At 42.2% G+C, this 17161-nt stretch overlaps 1 protein-coding gene across 1 annotated transcript in view; it reads left to right on the top strand.

Annotated features, from left to right (window-relative positions):
- LOC115094679 (connector enhancer of kinase suppressor of ras 2-like) overlaps positions 1–17161 on the top strand; it is a 545829-nt gene that overhangs the window by 174966 nt on the left and 353702 nt on the right. Inside the window, exon 5 of the mRNA XM_029607931.1 lies at positions 13532–13619. Coding sequence (XP_029463791.1) covers positions 13532–13619 — 88 coding nt within the window. The remainder of the gene's footprint in view (positions 1–13531; positions 13620–17161) is intronic.

Raw genomic sequence — 17161 nt, forward strand, 5'->3', positions numbered from 1 at the left:
TGTTCCTGGTTCCTGCTCCTGCCTTTCCTTACCATCTCCTGACTTTGACTTCGGATTGTCTTCCTGGCTCCTGACCTCGGCTCGTCTCCTCGCTTTGACTTCGGATTGTCTCCCTGGTTCCTGACCTCAGCTCGTCTCCTGGCTTTGACTTCGGATCATCCTCCTGGCTCCTGACTTCAGCTTGTCTTTGGCCTCTGCTGACTGCCACCTGCCCTGTCCCTTGGCCTGATTCTACTTCTGGCATCTCTGCAGCCCACCTTAATTTGGAGTTCTTCTCAACCTTCGTCCTCCAGAGACTGCTCCTAAGTCCAAGCGGCTCGGGTCCTCACGGGCTCCACCCAGGGGGATCGTGGGCTTCCAGTGGTGAAGTTCCTGTTGGTCTCCTGGCTCCAACTTCTTCTTTGCGCCTAAGTCCAAGCGTCTTGGGGCCCCAAGGGCTCCTCCCGGGAGGATCTCAAGTCTCAAGTGGTGAAGACTCTCTTGGATCTCTGCTTCAAGTCCGCCTCCCGGCTACGACTCCATTGTGGGTTTTCCTCCAGCACTGTATTACCATCTTCTAGCCGGCCCAAGGGTCCACAATTGTAACAGATATGACATAATTAATATCTTCTGTGTGCTGAATGACCTTATAAGGCCCCACCCAGTTAGTCTAGTTTATTTTGACTTACTGGGACTAGGACAAATACTTCCTGATCCTCTAAAATTTCTCTGAGTTCCCTATTCAAAAGCCATTTTGGGGGCCCTGACCTGTGAGGAGGGAAGGAGCTGACATGGCCTGCCTGGCACAGAGAAGTGGTGAGAATCAGTGAGAGACCAGCTACAGCTGAGGGACTCTGACGTCATCCGCCAGTGACCACGAGCTGAAAAGCCCGCGGGAAAAGCGGCGTACTGCATGTGACTTAGATCGACTTTAACCATCTTGGATCATTTTGGGAGTTATTTTGTAGTTTTATGGGGCATAAAAGAAAGGAAAATTTGTCACCTCCTCTCCAGCCCCACAAAGATCCAGCCCTATGGACGCTCATATTTGCAGGATTTCGCCGCAAAGGGACTGCGGTAGGGACTCTTCTGAAGTCTCGCTGAGTCCTGGCACAGGCCCAATCCCTCTACAGCCCCCACCCGGAATATCAGGAGGAGAATTTAACTTCGAAGAACATGCAAAAGTAAGTGATTTAGATATTGCTTCTCAATCACTGAATGCTGCTGGGACATAATGTCTTTATTGGAATTTTCAAAATTAATAAACCAAAAAATTAACATTATTATGCATAATTCATGTAAATAAATATAACAGCAATAATTTTCAAATATCTGAAAAATGTTCTTAATACAATAAAACAAACTACTGCTATATTTAAACATATAATGTGGGGGCCTCATCATGAAAAGTAAACATTTCATAGTAAATAAAATAACATCAATAGAGGGTAGGAACTATGACATTTTTATTCTATTTGGCTTAACATAGGTGATACCTCGTTCCCTAATTTTACTTGACTTTTATCTCAAGAATTTTTCCAAATGTAAGGGTTGTGAAAAAATAAACTTTTTCCCTTAAAAATTAATAAAGCATTTGCTGGGGTACTTAAAAAAAAAAAGTTGCCCCCAGCTCCAGTGCTCCATTTTTCAGGGCTAAAAATTGCCTTCTCCTGGCCTGAGTTGGCTTGGAGACATCAGGAAATATATAAACCTTCTGTCCGCAAAACAATATATCTTTGTTCTTGAAAAATTTATCCATAATGAGCTCCTTATCTCTTTCTAAAACAAAAGACACAAACAGTGTTGCTCTCTTATTTATCAAATCTATGGACTCCTCCAAAAAGGTAGATACACCTGGAGTATTCTCTCCTTCCCTTCCAGGTGCACTACCTGTTTGGAGGGGAAAATAATAAATTTTCGAGATAGCTGGTACCTCCTCACATGCTAAGATTTCTCTTGCATACTTCGCAAACATCTCAAATGGCGAAAGCAGTCTGGTAATCGGGAAGTTTACAATACGCAGATTTTTTATACGCATAAAATTTTCCAAATTTTCCACATTTGCATGTAAAACTTCCATTTTCTTAACATTATCCACTTCCATAGATAAATTCTGCACAGATGTTTCTATACCATTTAACCTTTTCCTCTGCTCTTGTATAAGAATCTTATTCCGATTAACAATGGCACCAAGGGACAGGTTCATTTGTTGCATATTAGAGTCCAATTTAATCATCATCCTCCAGATATTCCCCAACGTCACATTGGTTGCATCAACGGTGTCCAACCTTGCGCTACCAATGCTAGGCATTAGAGTTCCCTCACCTGCTTTTTGTCGATCTAATTCCGAAAAGCCATTTAGAAACATAATTCAAAAGTTATCTGTCTAAATGGAAAAACTCAGGTTTGGTGACTCATGGGCCTTCCCCGCGAGCTGCCTCACTCACCCCAACGATGATGGCAATCCTCTGTGGCTTGGACGCCACCAGCAAAACGGCCCCGCTGGGCATGGTATAGGACATTACCATGCCGCCGCTCCTCCGTCTACCCTTAGGCACCGGTGCGCAGCACCTCTTAAAGGGCCCATAGTAGGAAAAGCTCCATGGCGCCTCAGGATGACATCAGCAGCTCTACCCTATATAAGGGCTCACCAGACCTCCCTGTCTCACCTCACCAACAAGTCCTCCTACCCTTGGCAGTGCGTGTTACTTGTTCCTGATCATCATGCCTCGTCTCTCCAGCCTGCTCTGCCTCATCTTGTCCAGCTTTGCCTCGTCTCTCCAGCCTGTCCTGCCTCGTCTTGTTCAGCCTTGCCCACTCTGCCTGCCCTGTTGTGTCAGTTCCGTTTGCCTTACCTTTGCCTTCCTTCAGACTGACTTCTGGATCTGACCCATCAGGGGTGGCTCAAGGCAATCTGCTGCCTGAGGTGAAGGCTGAAATGATGCCCCCCCCCCCACTCATGGCCCAGTGCAGGTGAAATCACCAAGGGCCAGGGCAGGGGGAAGGCAATGGAGGGTGAAGTGACTTGCCCACGGTCACAAGGAATGGCAATGGGATTTGAACCCTGGCTTCCCCTGTTTGCCACCCACTGCTCTAACCACTCAGTTTTTGGGCTGTTCTTTTGTTCTCAGTCTTCAGCGTCCACACTAGGGGGCACTGGAGAAATGGTTAATGGGGCAGGATGGCCTTTGGTTGCCCCACCTCCTGGGTCTAAAAATAGAACTCCTCCATTCCCTATTGCCTGTCTCCCACCCTTCTCCAGGATCTGCTGGGGGTGTGAAGGGTTGGTGAATGGTGGGAGTCTGTGTGTATGACACAATTTCTCTTAGGGCTGATACAAGGGTATTAGATGCCCTAGACAAACCTTACAGCCTTTCATTCCCCCTTTTCTCCCCTCCCAACATAATTAAAACGTATGCATTATTTTCCATGTTAAAATGCATTAACTTTCCCAACATAAAAAGGCAGATTGCATATGGAAAACAGATATTTAAAGTACAATCTTCTGAAGTAAAAATATCACTTACAACAACATATATATTATATAGGCATACACTGCAAATAAAACCCCACACTTTCAATAATAAAAGTTTAATAGGCTTAATAAACTCCCTTTCTCGTAGTAATCAAGGTGGTTTACTGGATCCCATATGGTGTTAGGCCTATGGTAAAGTGCACTGGGTGTGGACTTGGCCCTCAGAAAGCCAGGGATAAGCCTTCCATATCATAATTGCCAGCACACAACCTATGAAAAAGCCATACTGTAAATATTACATCAGGCCCTAAACACCAATACACCTTCTATTAGGAAAACAGATTAAAGCCAGCTTGTTGAAAATCCCTACACAGAAACTACATGCTATCAGAATACCTAAAGCCTAAGTCACATAAGCAGAACACACATAGACTCTCACAAATACAGAATAAAGAGATCTTAAAATATAAATTGAAACATGCAGACAAAAACTGAACTGGAACTCACAAGAAGCCAAACTCTGTAAGCAAAGCAAACACAATCAATAAATATAAAACATTAAACATACCAATAAGAAAAATGTCAAATCTGCTAATAAATTCAGCCAATTAAAAACACATAGAAAAATGTTTAAAATATTACCAAACACTAATAAAATATTTCACAACAGCAGATACATCACATTCAATAATTAAAACTAACAAGTATAAAAAACAATCTCCCATGCTCCTGGGAACTTTAGATTTCTAGTCCTCTTGAGATGGTTATAGATTGAAGGAGGGTGCACAAACTTTAACCTCTCTCACACACACACATATATACAGGTACTCTCACACTCACACACATGTGCGCAGGCACTCTCTCTCTCATAGACACACACCACCCACTCAAACACACACACAAACCCACCCTTACCCTCACACACCCTTACCCACCCACTCTCTCATATACACATACCACCCTCACATACACACACACACCACCCCCACCACCCTCTCATATACACACATACCCTCACCCCCTCACAAATACGCCCACCCTTAACTTAACTTAAACTTAACTTAAGCGGCTAATTCTGATCGTGCTGCTGACCTGTCCTAAAATTAGTTGCATAAAACACATGCTGCTAACTTTCAGAAAATTACCCCTCTATTTCTAGCTAAATTTAAGATTATTGCCTCTCTGTTTCTAACTTTATGAACATACCCTGTCTTTTGCTTGTTTGTGTTGTGAACCTGCCCGCGAGGAGCCCGGGCAGGTCCCTTACCGCCCGCAGCCAGTCGGGCCGCTGGCGCTGTGTCCTTCGGCGGGTGTGCCACTGTCGCCGGGCTCCTCCCCGACTGCCTCCGGCCCTACGTGGCGGGGTCGAGCTGCCAGGAGGTCTCCCTCGCAGCCGGGACAGCCGCTGCCGCTCCTGTGCCTCCTGACATGGCTACAACCGTCCTTGGGGTCCTTGGATGGCAGGGAGCCGTCCTCACCGATGCCGGGGTCTTCAGCCGGCAGGGAAGCCGTCCCTGCCGGAGCCTACTGCTGCCCAGGTGCTTGCCCGGCAGGAAAGCCGTCCCTGCCGGTGCCTGCAGCTTCCTGCTCTTCCTGCAGCCTGCTATCTCTCCACCTTCATGGCAGGGCTGCCCCGCTGCCTGCCTTGCTTCTCCTCAGGCCTTCCACGTGGCTAGGGACGCCACCAACCTGTCCTCCCAGCTCTCCTTAGGCGCGGGCACGCACCTATCACCTGCTCTTCATGGGCCAGCCAGGTGTGGCTCCCTGATGGCTCCTCCCTGGGCGTTGTCCTCTTCAGCCCTACAAAAGGGCTCAGCGTCCATTCTAGCGTTACCTTCGCAAGGAGTTAAATGCTCCTGGGATCTTCCTGGCCTTCGCTCCAGGAGTCGTCCCTGTTCCAGCTCTTCTTCAAGGTCCTGTGTTTCCTGTTCTTCGTTGGAGCTCCTCGTCTTGTCCAGTTGTCCATGTTCCAGTCCAGATGTCTGCCTGCTGTTCCTGATACCCATGGTCAGTCTTGTTGTCTGTCTTCCAGTTCTTGCAATGCGTGATCCAGTCCAGACATTCATCTCCTATTCCTGATGTCTGTGATGTTCTTCTCCTATTCCTGAAGTCCGTGTTCCAGTCCAGTTGTCCTGAACCCCAGGTTCCTCGTTGTCACCCTTCTTAGCATGCCACGTCGTGGTCCACAACCAGTCCCATGGGCGGGCTGTGTAGGGTGCCTCATGGTGCAATGCCTTTCTCACTTCTGCAGCACAAGCCTCCGGGAGACTTCCGCTTGTATCCTTGTCCCTGGTCTACGGAGTCCCTTGTGCTTGCTCCGTCCATGCCAAAGATTATGCTTGTACCAGTGCCGTCCCAGCATGGTTCGCGATCAGCCCCTGGCGACTGTGTAGGGCGTGCCCCGGTGCAGGCCTCTACAGCTTCTGAGACATGCTCCGTTCATAAGAACATAAGAACATAGGAACATAAGAACATGCCATACTGGGTCAGACCAAGGGTCCATCAAGCCCAGCATCCTGTTTCCAACAGTGGCCAATCCAGCCCATAAGAACCTGGCAAGTACCCAAAAACTAAGTCTTTTCCATGTTACCATTGGTAGTAATAGCAGTGGCATTACTCTTCTCATCTAGAGGCTACTTCGAGTCCAGCGTGGTTCGTAACCATTCCCGCGAGTGGACTGTGTAGGGCGCGCTGCATCGCAGTCTCAACCCAGTACTTTGATTGAGTCTTCTGAATACCTTGAACCTTGCCTGAGTCTTCTGAATACCAAGTACCTTGTTCCTGAGTCTCGTTTGTGCATCCAAGTACCTCATTCCTGAGTCTTGTCTGTGCATTCAAGTACCTCGTTACTGAGTCTTTGTCTGAATCTCCATGTTCCAGTCTTCGTTGCCCTGGCCGCCATCCAGCCTGCCGCTTCTTGCCGTTACCCAGCGGCAGGTCTGAAAGGGCTTGGAACGGTCGGAGGACTGTTCATATGACCACCATTACGTTGATGGTCTTCCTGAAGCGTGCAGGTCCGGAGGAGGGTCAGTATCTTCAGTCATCTGTTTTCAGTCCAGCTTCACTCCTGTCCAGCCCATGGAGTGCATTTCAGTGCAGGCTTGGTTTCATCAGGGCAGCCTGGTTTTTACTTGAAGTTTAGTAAAGCTTTTGATATGGTTCCATATAGATTCATGAACAAAATGAGAAACTTAGGAGTGGGAGCCAAGATAGTAGCGTGGATTGCAAACTGGTTGACTGACAGTAGACAGTGTGAAATGGTAAATGGAACCTACTCTGAAGAAAGAACGGTGTTGTTGAGTACCAAAAGGATCGGTTTTGGGACCGGTTCTGTTCAATATCTTTATGAGCAACTTGGAGGGAAGGGATAGAAGGCAAAGTTTGTCTATTTGCGGATGATACTAAGATCTGCAACAGAGTGGACTCGTCTGAAGGAGTAGAGAAAATGAAAAGTGATTTAAGAAACCTCGATGAGTGGTCAAAAAATTGGCAGCTGGGATTTAATGCCAAGAAGTGCAGAGTTATACATCTGGGGTGCAGCAATCCAAAAAAGCTTTATGTGATGGGCGGTGAAAGACAAATGTGCATGGACTGGGAGAGGTAACCTTGGAGTGATAGTGTCTGATGATCTGAAGATGGTGAAGTAATGTGACAAGGCAATAGCTAAAGTCAGAAGAATGCTGGGCTGCATAGAGAGATGATTAACCAGTAAGAAAAAAGAGGTGATAATGCCCTTGTACAGGTCCTTGGTGAGGCCTCACCTGGAGTATTGCATTCAGTACTGGAGCCTGTATCTCAAAAGGGATAAAGTCAGGATATAGGTGGTCTAAAGAAGAGCGACCAAAATGGTGAGGTGTCAGCTAGGGATGTGTTCTTTTTTTCTGACAGATCGGGCTACGGGTCGTTTTTTTTTCTCGGCAATTTTCACCAAAAAAAACCCCCACCCCAACCCTTCAAATTTATTTAATTACAACCTCCCCACCCTCCTGACCCCCCCCCCCCCAAAACTTGCCCAAAGTCCCTGGTGGTCCAGCGGAGGTCCCAGGATCGATCTAAAATGGTGCCGGCCATCCATTGTTCCTACCATGTGACAGGGGCCGACCAATGGCACCGGTAGCCCCTGTCACATAGTGAGGGCAAAGGACCACAGGCACCATTTTGTTTATTGGCAGCCGACATCCTGAGAGCGGGAGATCGCTCCCGGGACCGCCGCTGGACCACTAGGGACTTTAGGCAAGCTTTGAGGGGGTTGTTATTAACTAAATTTGAAGGGTTGGGGTGTTTTTTGTTTTGTTTTTTTTAAATAAATGTGCTCCTCCTCCCCACACTAACCTGAACAACAAATTTTCCATGATGTTTGGGAAAAATCCGTATCGGGATTTGGGTCCTCTGCCCCATGACGAATTGGACTATTTCTTTGAAATTTTCCAATTCAGCAAAAACAATTGCACATCCCTAGGGTCAGCATTGGAAGACTTATGAGGAGAGGCTGAAGGATCTAAATATGTATACCCTGGAAGAGGGGAGGTATGACGCAGACCTTCAGATATCTGAAAGGTTTTAATGATGCACAATCATCAAAACTTTTCCATTGGAAAGAAATCAATATAACTAGGGGTCATGAAATGAAACTCCAGGGAGGATGACTCAGAACCAATGACAGGAAATATTTCTTCATGGACAGAATAGTGAATGTCTGGAAAACCCTTCCAGAAGAGGTGGTGAAGTCAAAAACAGTCAAGGAATTCAAAGGAGCTTGGAATAAACAATGTGGATCCCTAAAGGCTAGAGGTTAGAAATAAAGAAAAGAGTGCATGGGGGTAACTGGGGGCAACTTGCTGGTATGGCTGTTGCTACCCTTAAGACATAACAGTATCAAGGTTTAATGAAACTCCATCATTGCTCTCTGCTTCAGCGGCAGTGAGTGAGAAAAGAGAAATTGGATTCAGACAGCAACCAACAAGGGCCCCAACATTTACGGTTTGAGGAACAAATAAACATGGGGGTAACTAGCTGTTGAAGCTTACTACCTTTAATCATTAAACCTGATACTTTTGATGCAACTCCAACATTGCTTTCTGCGTTTACAGCAACAGTTAAGGGAAATTGGATTCAAAGAGTATCCGAGGGCCCCGACTTTTATGGTCTGGTAAACTGATAAGCATGGGGGGGTAACCTGCACAGTGCTGCAGATACTGGCATAAGCTTGCTGGGCAGACTGGGTGGATCATTTGGTCCTTTTCTGCCGTCATTTCTATGTTTCTATGTAAGTGCTCTGTGCACCTGCACTGCTAACAGATTTTCTCATGTCTAAAATCCTTAGGTTTTTGAGGAAGACTTGAGGTTTTATTGACTGAACCCAAGGTCACAAGAACATTAGACTTGGGACCTTAGCTGGACTTAGGTCCTTGCTCCTGCAGATACTGTCTTCTTCTCTTAACCAACCAAAGATCAGCTAGCTCACCTGCTTTTTCAGAAGTAAGAGTCTAGTAATCTTATATTTACTCTCACACATCCGGATGGCATGTCTACAGAAAATGCTCTGGGACCATCAGGTAACAACAGTCCTCTAGACTTTAAAGTTAAGAACATAAGATTTGCCATATTGGATTAGACCAAAGACCCATCAAGCCCAGTATTTTGTTTCCAATAGTGACTAATTCAGATTACAAGTACCTGGCTGGATCCCAAAAAGTTGATAGATTCCATGCTTCCCATCCCAGGGATCGGTGGTGGATTTCTCCAAGTCCACTTTAATAATGGTTTATAGATTTTTCTTCCAGGAACTTATCAAACCTTGTTTTAAACCCATCTGCACTAACAGCTTTTACCACTTCTTCCAGCAACAAATTCTGGTGTTTAATTATGCATTGAATAAAGAAATATTTTCTCCTGTTTATCTTAAATATATTAGCTAGTAACTTCATTGCATGTCTCCTAGTTTTTGTACTTTTATAGATTTCTATCATATCTCCACTCAGCCGTCTCGTATCTAAGCTGAAGAGCTCTAACCTATTTAGCCTTTCCTCATAGGGGAATCATTCCATCCACTTTATCATTTTGGCCACACTTTTCTATACCTTTTCTAATTCTGCTCTCTTTATTGAGATGTGATAACCAGAAATGCACACAATACTCAAGATGTGCTCACACCATGGAGCAATACAGAGGCATTATAATATTTTCTGTTTTATTCTCCATCCTTTCCTAATAATTCCTAACATTCTATTTGCTTTCTTGGCCACTGCTACACACTGGGCAGAGGATTCCAACATATTAACCATAATGATGCCTAGATCCTTTATCTGGGTGATGAGTCCCTGTGAGGCAGTGCCCCTATGTTCCCCCTTAAACCAGTGCAGGACCAGGCTAGGTGCCTGGTCCCCTTTAATTCCCTTTGTGAGAGAGAGCTGTGTGATTGGGGCCAAACAGGGGAGGAATAAGAGGAGGGACCCAGGTGGGTTAGTTAAACCAGGCCCAGGCCTCCAGGAGGAAGGTAGCTCCTGTAGAATATTGCTGTTCAAACACTGAGCTGTAATGAAGCTGTGTGATTACTGAGGGAAACGGTACTAAACTGTGAGTAATTGGAGTACACTGTTCTGAAGGTAAATGCAGTCTACGAATGTGTATGTGTTAAAGTGGTAAATAAAGATAAAGTGTTTTAAGAAAGGCTGGTGTCAGTTCAGGTTTGTGTCAAGGGATCATCGTCCGTACCCACACTCTTAATATGAAAACTTGCATTGTGTAGCTATAGTTTGGGTTGTTCTTCCCTATGTGCATCACTTTGCACTTGTCCACATTACATGCCATCTGCCATTTGGATGCCCAGTCTCCCAGTCTTGCAAGGTCCTCTTGCAATTTCTCACAATTCTCTTGTGATTTAACAACTTTGAATAATTTTTTATCATTAGCAAATTTCCTCAACTCGCTCATTGTTACCATTTCTAGGTTATTAAAAATGTTAAAAAGCAGTAGTCCCAGTACAGATTCCTAGGGCACTCCACTATTCACCTTTCTCTATTGAGAAACCTAACCATTTAGACCTACTCTCTGTTCTCTACCTTTAACCAGTTCTCAATTCACAATAGAAAATTGCCTCCTATCCCATGACTTTTTAATTTTCTCAAGAGTCTTTCATTAAGTACTTTGTTACATGCTTTCTGAAAATCTAGATACACTATATCAGGGGTGGCCAATCCTGGTTCTTGAGAGCTACAAAAAGCCCAAGTTTTTAGATATTCACAATGAATATGCTTGAGATAGATTTGTATACAATGGAGACAGTGCATGCAAATTTATCTCATGCATATTCACTGAGGATATCCTGAAACCTGGCCTATTTATGACTGTTGAGGACCAAAGTTGGCCACCTCTACAATATATCAACCTGCTCACCTTTACATGTTTATTTATACATTTTAAAAAAAATGTAACAAACTAGTGAGGCAAGACTTCTCTTGGCTAATTACAGGTTGCATTTGCCCCATTAAACTATGATTATCTATATGTTCAGTAGTTTCGTTCTTTATAATAGTTTCAACCATTTTTCCTGACACTGTTCTCAGGCTCACTAATCTGTAGTTTCCTGGATCACCCCAGAACCATTTTTAAAAACTGGTGTTACATTGGCCACCCTCCAATCTTCAGGTATTCAAGCTGATTTTAATGATAGTTTATAGATTACTAATAGTAGGTCTACAGTTTCATTTTTCAATTCTTTCAGCACCGGAATGAATACCATCTAGTACAGGTGATTTGCTACTCTTTAGTTTGTCAATTTGCCCCATTACATCTTCCAGATTCATGGAGATTTTTTTCATTTCTTCTGAATCATCACTTTTAATTATCACTTCTGGCATGGGTATCTGACTTACATCTTCCTCAGTAATGACTAAAGCAAAGAATTCATTTAATCTCTCTGCTAAAGTTTTACCCTTTTACTCCTCAATCATTTAATGGTCCAACTGACTCCCTCCTAGGCTTTTTGCTTCAAATATACCTCAAAAATGTTTTATTATGAGTTTTTGCTTTCGAAGTCAGCTTGTTTTCTAATTCTGTCTTTGCCGTCCTTATCAATGCTTTGCATCTAATTTTCCAGTGCTTATGCTGTTTCCTGTTTTCTTCATTCACATCCATTTTCCATTTTTTGAAAGACATTCTTTTGGCTAGAATAGCCTCTTGCCTCACATTTTAACTATATGGTAGTTGTTTGGCCTTTCTTCCACCTGTTTTTATGTATGGAATATATCTGGTCTGGGCTTCCAAAACGGTATTTTTAAACAACGTTCATGCCTGATGTAAACTCTTAACCTTTACAGTTGCTCCCTGTAGTTTTTTCCTAACCATTTTCTTCATTTTATCATATTCTCCCTTTTAAAAGTGAAATGCTATCACAGTAGATTTCCTTAATATCCTCCTCCATTTATCAAGTTAAATTTGATCATGTTATGATCATTATTGCCAAGTGACTACAACACCATTACCTCTTACATCAAATCATGTATTCCACTAAAACTCATTAAAAATGTGTTATTTGCAACTATTTTCAACAGTAGAGTGAATGACTGAGAGGACTAGGTTGTTTATACAAGACCTTCAATGGTCGCACTCTGGCTTAAAAGTATCCCAGCTTACTGACACCCACTTTTTAATTTTACAGTAGATCAAGCTGTTGGTAGCAGACAAATATTAACAGTTAACCCCAAGTAGAATTACATCCCTTTCATTTTGTTTGGAATTGGCCATTCCTTCACTCTTGAAATTTTGTACAGGTCCATTTGTAAGTCTTCTGGTAATATTATGTAGCTTAAGAATTCTAAGGTTTTTTTGTTGAATTTCCATTTCTCTAGTTTCACAAATAGCTTATGTCTTCTTAGTCAATCTCGAGCCTGATGTACCATTGGTCATTGTCTGCTAGATTCTCTGAAAATATCAGAATGCCATCTAAATAAACAATAACATAATGTTCTAGAATTGCATTAAGAAGATTTTGGAATGTAGCTGGAGCATTCCTTAATCCAAATAGCTATACTAGGTACTCAAAGTGTCCATATTAGGTAGGGAATACCATTTTCTATTCTTCCCCACATCAGTTGAACTAGGCTGTAGACTCCCTTAAAATCTAACTTGGTGAGGATTCTGGGCAACCTGGAGGCACTCCAGGAGCTCATAAATGAGAGGGTGTGGGAACCAACATATTTATCAATATAAATACCAAAAATAAAATATTAATAATTGAGGACTTGAGGGAGTAGTCACTGGAATTTTAACAGAATCCTGGATCAGCTGTATTCCCTGGTCATTTATTTTCAGTCTATTCATGGGAGCAAGAACACGCATCTTGACTGCTCATTTTCAGCTAATGGATGAAGTGTTAGGCATGACTGTGAATTGCACATTTTTTGCCCACCTCCATATTACATAGAACAACTTTTACTGTCTTCTCTCCTAGTGAATGTGAATTGTGCCACATTATTTTTAAGTTATGCTGAAGAAACTTTTTTCTTAGAGTCAAAATCCATTCACCAAAAAGCCATCTAGCTTCAGTTATTATGACTTCCACTGACAAATTGGTGTGTGATGTGAACGATGCCTTAGGGAAATCTTCAGACATTGTGGTCATGTTCAATTTCATGTCTTTTAAAGTCTTGTCCTTCGTCTCTTCCTTTGCCACAAGGTAGTGGACAGAAACTTGGATTTGTACAGTTAAATTCAGAGGAGTACTGTTTCTGTGGAAACAGCTAAGAGTTAAAATAAATTGTCTGAGCAGCCAGCCATTAAATCATACCACTGACCCTTTGAGTAAATCCTAAACTCAGTCTGCCTGTAAACTGCAATGCATTCAGTAGCAAAATACATTCTTTCGACATAGCACTGGGATATTTTAAACCTGGCAAAGTCCTGGAGATTTTGATAAGGCGCTATAAGGTTATTATTGTTGCCGGTTGTTAATATTCCCAGCTTCTCCAGGAAATAAATAAGCATTCTTATGACATTAAAAATAAATGGCAATAGGCGCATCACATTGTATCATGGATTAATAGGAGTTCCTAAAAATCTATTGTCCCTCTTTGGCAGGTCTCCATTTGTCAGTGTGACCGAATATTCACTGCTGAAAAATAACATTGTTCAACTGTGCCTGGAATTAACCACCATTGTGCAACAGGTAAGCGGTGATATATTAATTATTGTATTGTACTGTGCTGGAGCTGTGTTACCTCACTTTCACATAAGAGTAAAATACAGAAAGCAAGGTGAATTCAAGAACCTTTATAAGTGTGAAAAGGGATGATGAGAGTCATCATAATGAAACTGATATTGTATTGCACGATTCAGAGTAGAAGCTGAACTGAAAAGATTTGCAAATTGTGTTGATGTCCCTTTTCTAAGATAGGCAGGGCCAGGGGTGTTAGGGAATCTGCTACACAATATATGTGTGAGAGATCTGCTTTTTGAAGAATGAGCCAAAAATCATTATACCCCACAAATAAAAGTGCTGTATCTTACAAATACTTATTCTGAGAGAACTGTCATGGTCAACGGTAAATTGTTCAACACAAAAGTGACTTTTACTAAAAAAAAATCCAAACACCACCGCATTCTTTGTATTCACGCATTGATTTTTTTTAACTTCCAATTCCTTAATCTCTAAGATAACCTCTGCAATGATTTGCCCCATCCTAATATCACATCATGCAGCTATCACGCTCACCTGCAATCTCACTCACTCAATTAGTATCAATAGACAATGGCGGTTCAATCCAACGCTCCTTGTGGAGTCTGAATTCTCCACTATAATTGAACAGATCTCAGAATATTTTCAATTTAACACCACTGATAATATTTCGGCTACTTCTTTATGGGACACTTTCAAGGCTACAATACACGGAGAGATTATCAGCTATTCCATTCGACGGCATAAACTACAAAAAGCAGAATTGAATATTCTCCAACAACTAGTCACTTCTCTTGAACAGGAACACATCAAATCTCCTTCTCCTTCTTCTCTGTTTACATTAGTCAAACCCTGATATCAATATAATCAACTTCTCAGCTCCCAAGTTCATCTTTACACCTTTCACTCCAAAGACAATACTACACTGGCAATAATAAATTCGGTCACTTATTATCCTCTTACCGTAAAATGAAATCTGAGAAAAAATGCATCGTCAAGATCTTGTCCTCCTCTAATGAGCTGCTGACTAAAGAAGCCAACATCCTGCACACATTCCAAGACTTCTATGCTACTTTATATCAGTCGGAATTTTCTCTCTCAAACATCACTGCAAGACTTTTTCTCTATCATAGCTCATCCTACTTTGACACCTGATCAGATGGCTGCATTGGATGAAATGATTTCTTCTGGGGAAATTACAACTGTTATTTCTTCTCTTGCTCCTAAGAAAGCTCCTTGACCTGATGGATTCACCTCAGACTTTTATCAAGCATTCAAGAAGACCCTTGTTTCTCATTTACATGATTATTTTTCTTTTCTTTCTCAAGGTACCTCTCCTTCTTCTTTCACGTAAGCTTGTATAGTAGTGCTTCCAAAGCCAGGTAGAGATGAAACACATCCAGCTAATTATAGATCAATTTCTTTATTTAATACTTACTGATTATAAGATATTCACTAAAATTCTGGCTACTAGACTCTCCCGAGTTTTAGGTATATTGATTAAACCGGATCAATCTGGATTCATCAAGCATTACCTTATAGCAAATAATACCCGTCTCTTTTTGCATATCCAACAGGCTGTCTTTTCCGCTCTGACTCCGGCAGTTGCAGTCTCTTTGGATGCGGAAAAAGCTTTTGACCAGGTTGAGTAGCCTTTTCTATTTGCTACCCTTCAGTGATATGGTCTCAGTCCAAAGTTTTTAGCTTGGATACAATTTTTATATACTTCTCCCACAGCTTTTCTTTATATCAATCAACAGATGTCTCACTCTTTTCCATTATATAGGGGCACTCATCAAGGCTCTCTTCTTTCCTCATTTCTATTTAATCTGGATTTGGAACCATTGCTTTTGGCTCTAAGACAAACTGCTACCATTCAAGGTATACAAATTGGTTCCGAAATTTTTAAGTTATCCGCATATGCTGATAATGTCCTTCTGTTCTTACTGGATCCTTCCAAGTCACTCCCACATCTATTTAACCTCATTTCGGCTTATTCTTCTATATCTGGATATAATTGGCATAAAACTGAACTCCTTCCCCTGAACTATTCCGCCTCTACAATTGACCTCACACAATTCCCTATAAAGTGTCACATGGCTTGAAATATCTAGGGATCAAATTTTTTACAGATCCAGCAGTAACGATAGCTCAAGGGGAATCCAATATTTTTCAAAAATTAAAAGATCTAATATTAAAATGGTCACCCCTGTATCTCACCTGGTGGGGCATATTAGACACTATAATAATGGTCCTTGCGCTCAAAATCACGTATACTCTGTCCATGCTAGCCATTTTTTTCTCTACAGATTTCTACAAGCAGATCGATAAATTGCTAGTTAAATTTCTTTGGCAAAATAAAGCATCCCAAATTGCCCTCTAAATTAAAAGCTGCCAGAAATAGAGGTGGAGTTAATTTTCCTGACTTCTACGCTTACCCCTAGGCATTTATTTTTAACAAGGATATCATTATTTTAAGGTAGACCAGATACATAAAGAACTACCTCACTGGATATCAATAGAACAATGTTGTATAGCTCCCTTTCCACAGTATTGTTTCCCCGGTATGACTCTTCCATCTAAAATTTCTGTCAATCCCATATTAAGGTCCTTGCACAGAGCTTTCACAGAATTGGACTCGCTTAAACCAGCTCACACTCCTTCTTGGCACACGTCCAACCTAGCTTCTATTTGGCACAATCCTTTAAATATGATTGGGGGCCATCCCCTTCATTGGCCCTTATGGCAAGGGAAGAATATTTGGTTACTATCCTCTGTCCTACCATCCGGTTACTATATGTCCTTTAATCAAATGAAAGCTTGCTTTGATTTACCTATTACTCAATTTTATGCTTGGTTACAACTACGGACTGCCTTACAAGGTACTGTCTTATCTCAATTTTCTCTTGATAAGTCGCCATATCTTTTGACGTTTTATCAAGAATATGGGATCAAAGGTCATCTTGCCTCTCGCCTATTCAAAATCATTAAAAGCTTTTCAGTACGGCTCCCTATGCAGTCTTTACAGCCAGTATGGTCCTTAGATCTTGGTCTGGAACCTACTTATTCCATGTGGGAATACATATGGATGACTTCTATTCGCATCTCGCTCTTTTCTAGTTTGTTACAGACTTCCTTTTTTTCATGCACAGAGCAGTTTGGACTCCTTGGAAGCTTCACAGGGCGGGTCTCATATCTTCTCATGCTTTCTGGTTCTGTTCAGCTGCCAAGGCCACATTGAGTCATATGCTCTTCTCTTGCCCTTATGTGAATACATTTTGGCAACAGCTCTGGGCTACAGTCTCCTTAATTTTGAAGTTGGATCAGCCCATTTCTTACTCAATAATAATATTAAAAGGAACTGATCCATCCATACAACTTCCACTACCTCATCATAATTTATTAGATTTTTTTCTTAACAATTGCCCAACATAATACCATGTCCAACTGGAAGCGTAGCGAGTTGCTATCTGAACATTTATGGTGGAATACGGTATGTTTATTTTCTAAATATGAGAAGGCAATGGCAATTA

The sequence above is a fragment of the Rhinatrema bivittatum genome, chromosome 6 (assembly GCF_901001135.1).
Source record: "Rhinatrema bivittatum chromosome 6, aRhiBiv1.1, whole genome shotgun sequence".
Lineage (NCBI taxonomy): Eukaryota > Metazoa > Chordata > Amphibia > Gymnophiona > Rhinatrematidae > Rhinatrema > Rhinatrema bivittatum.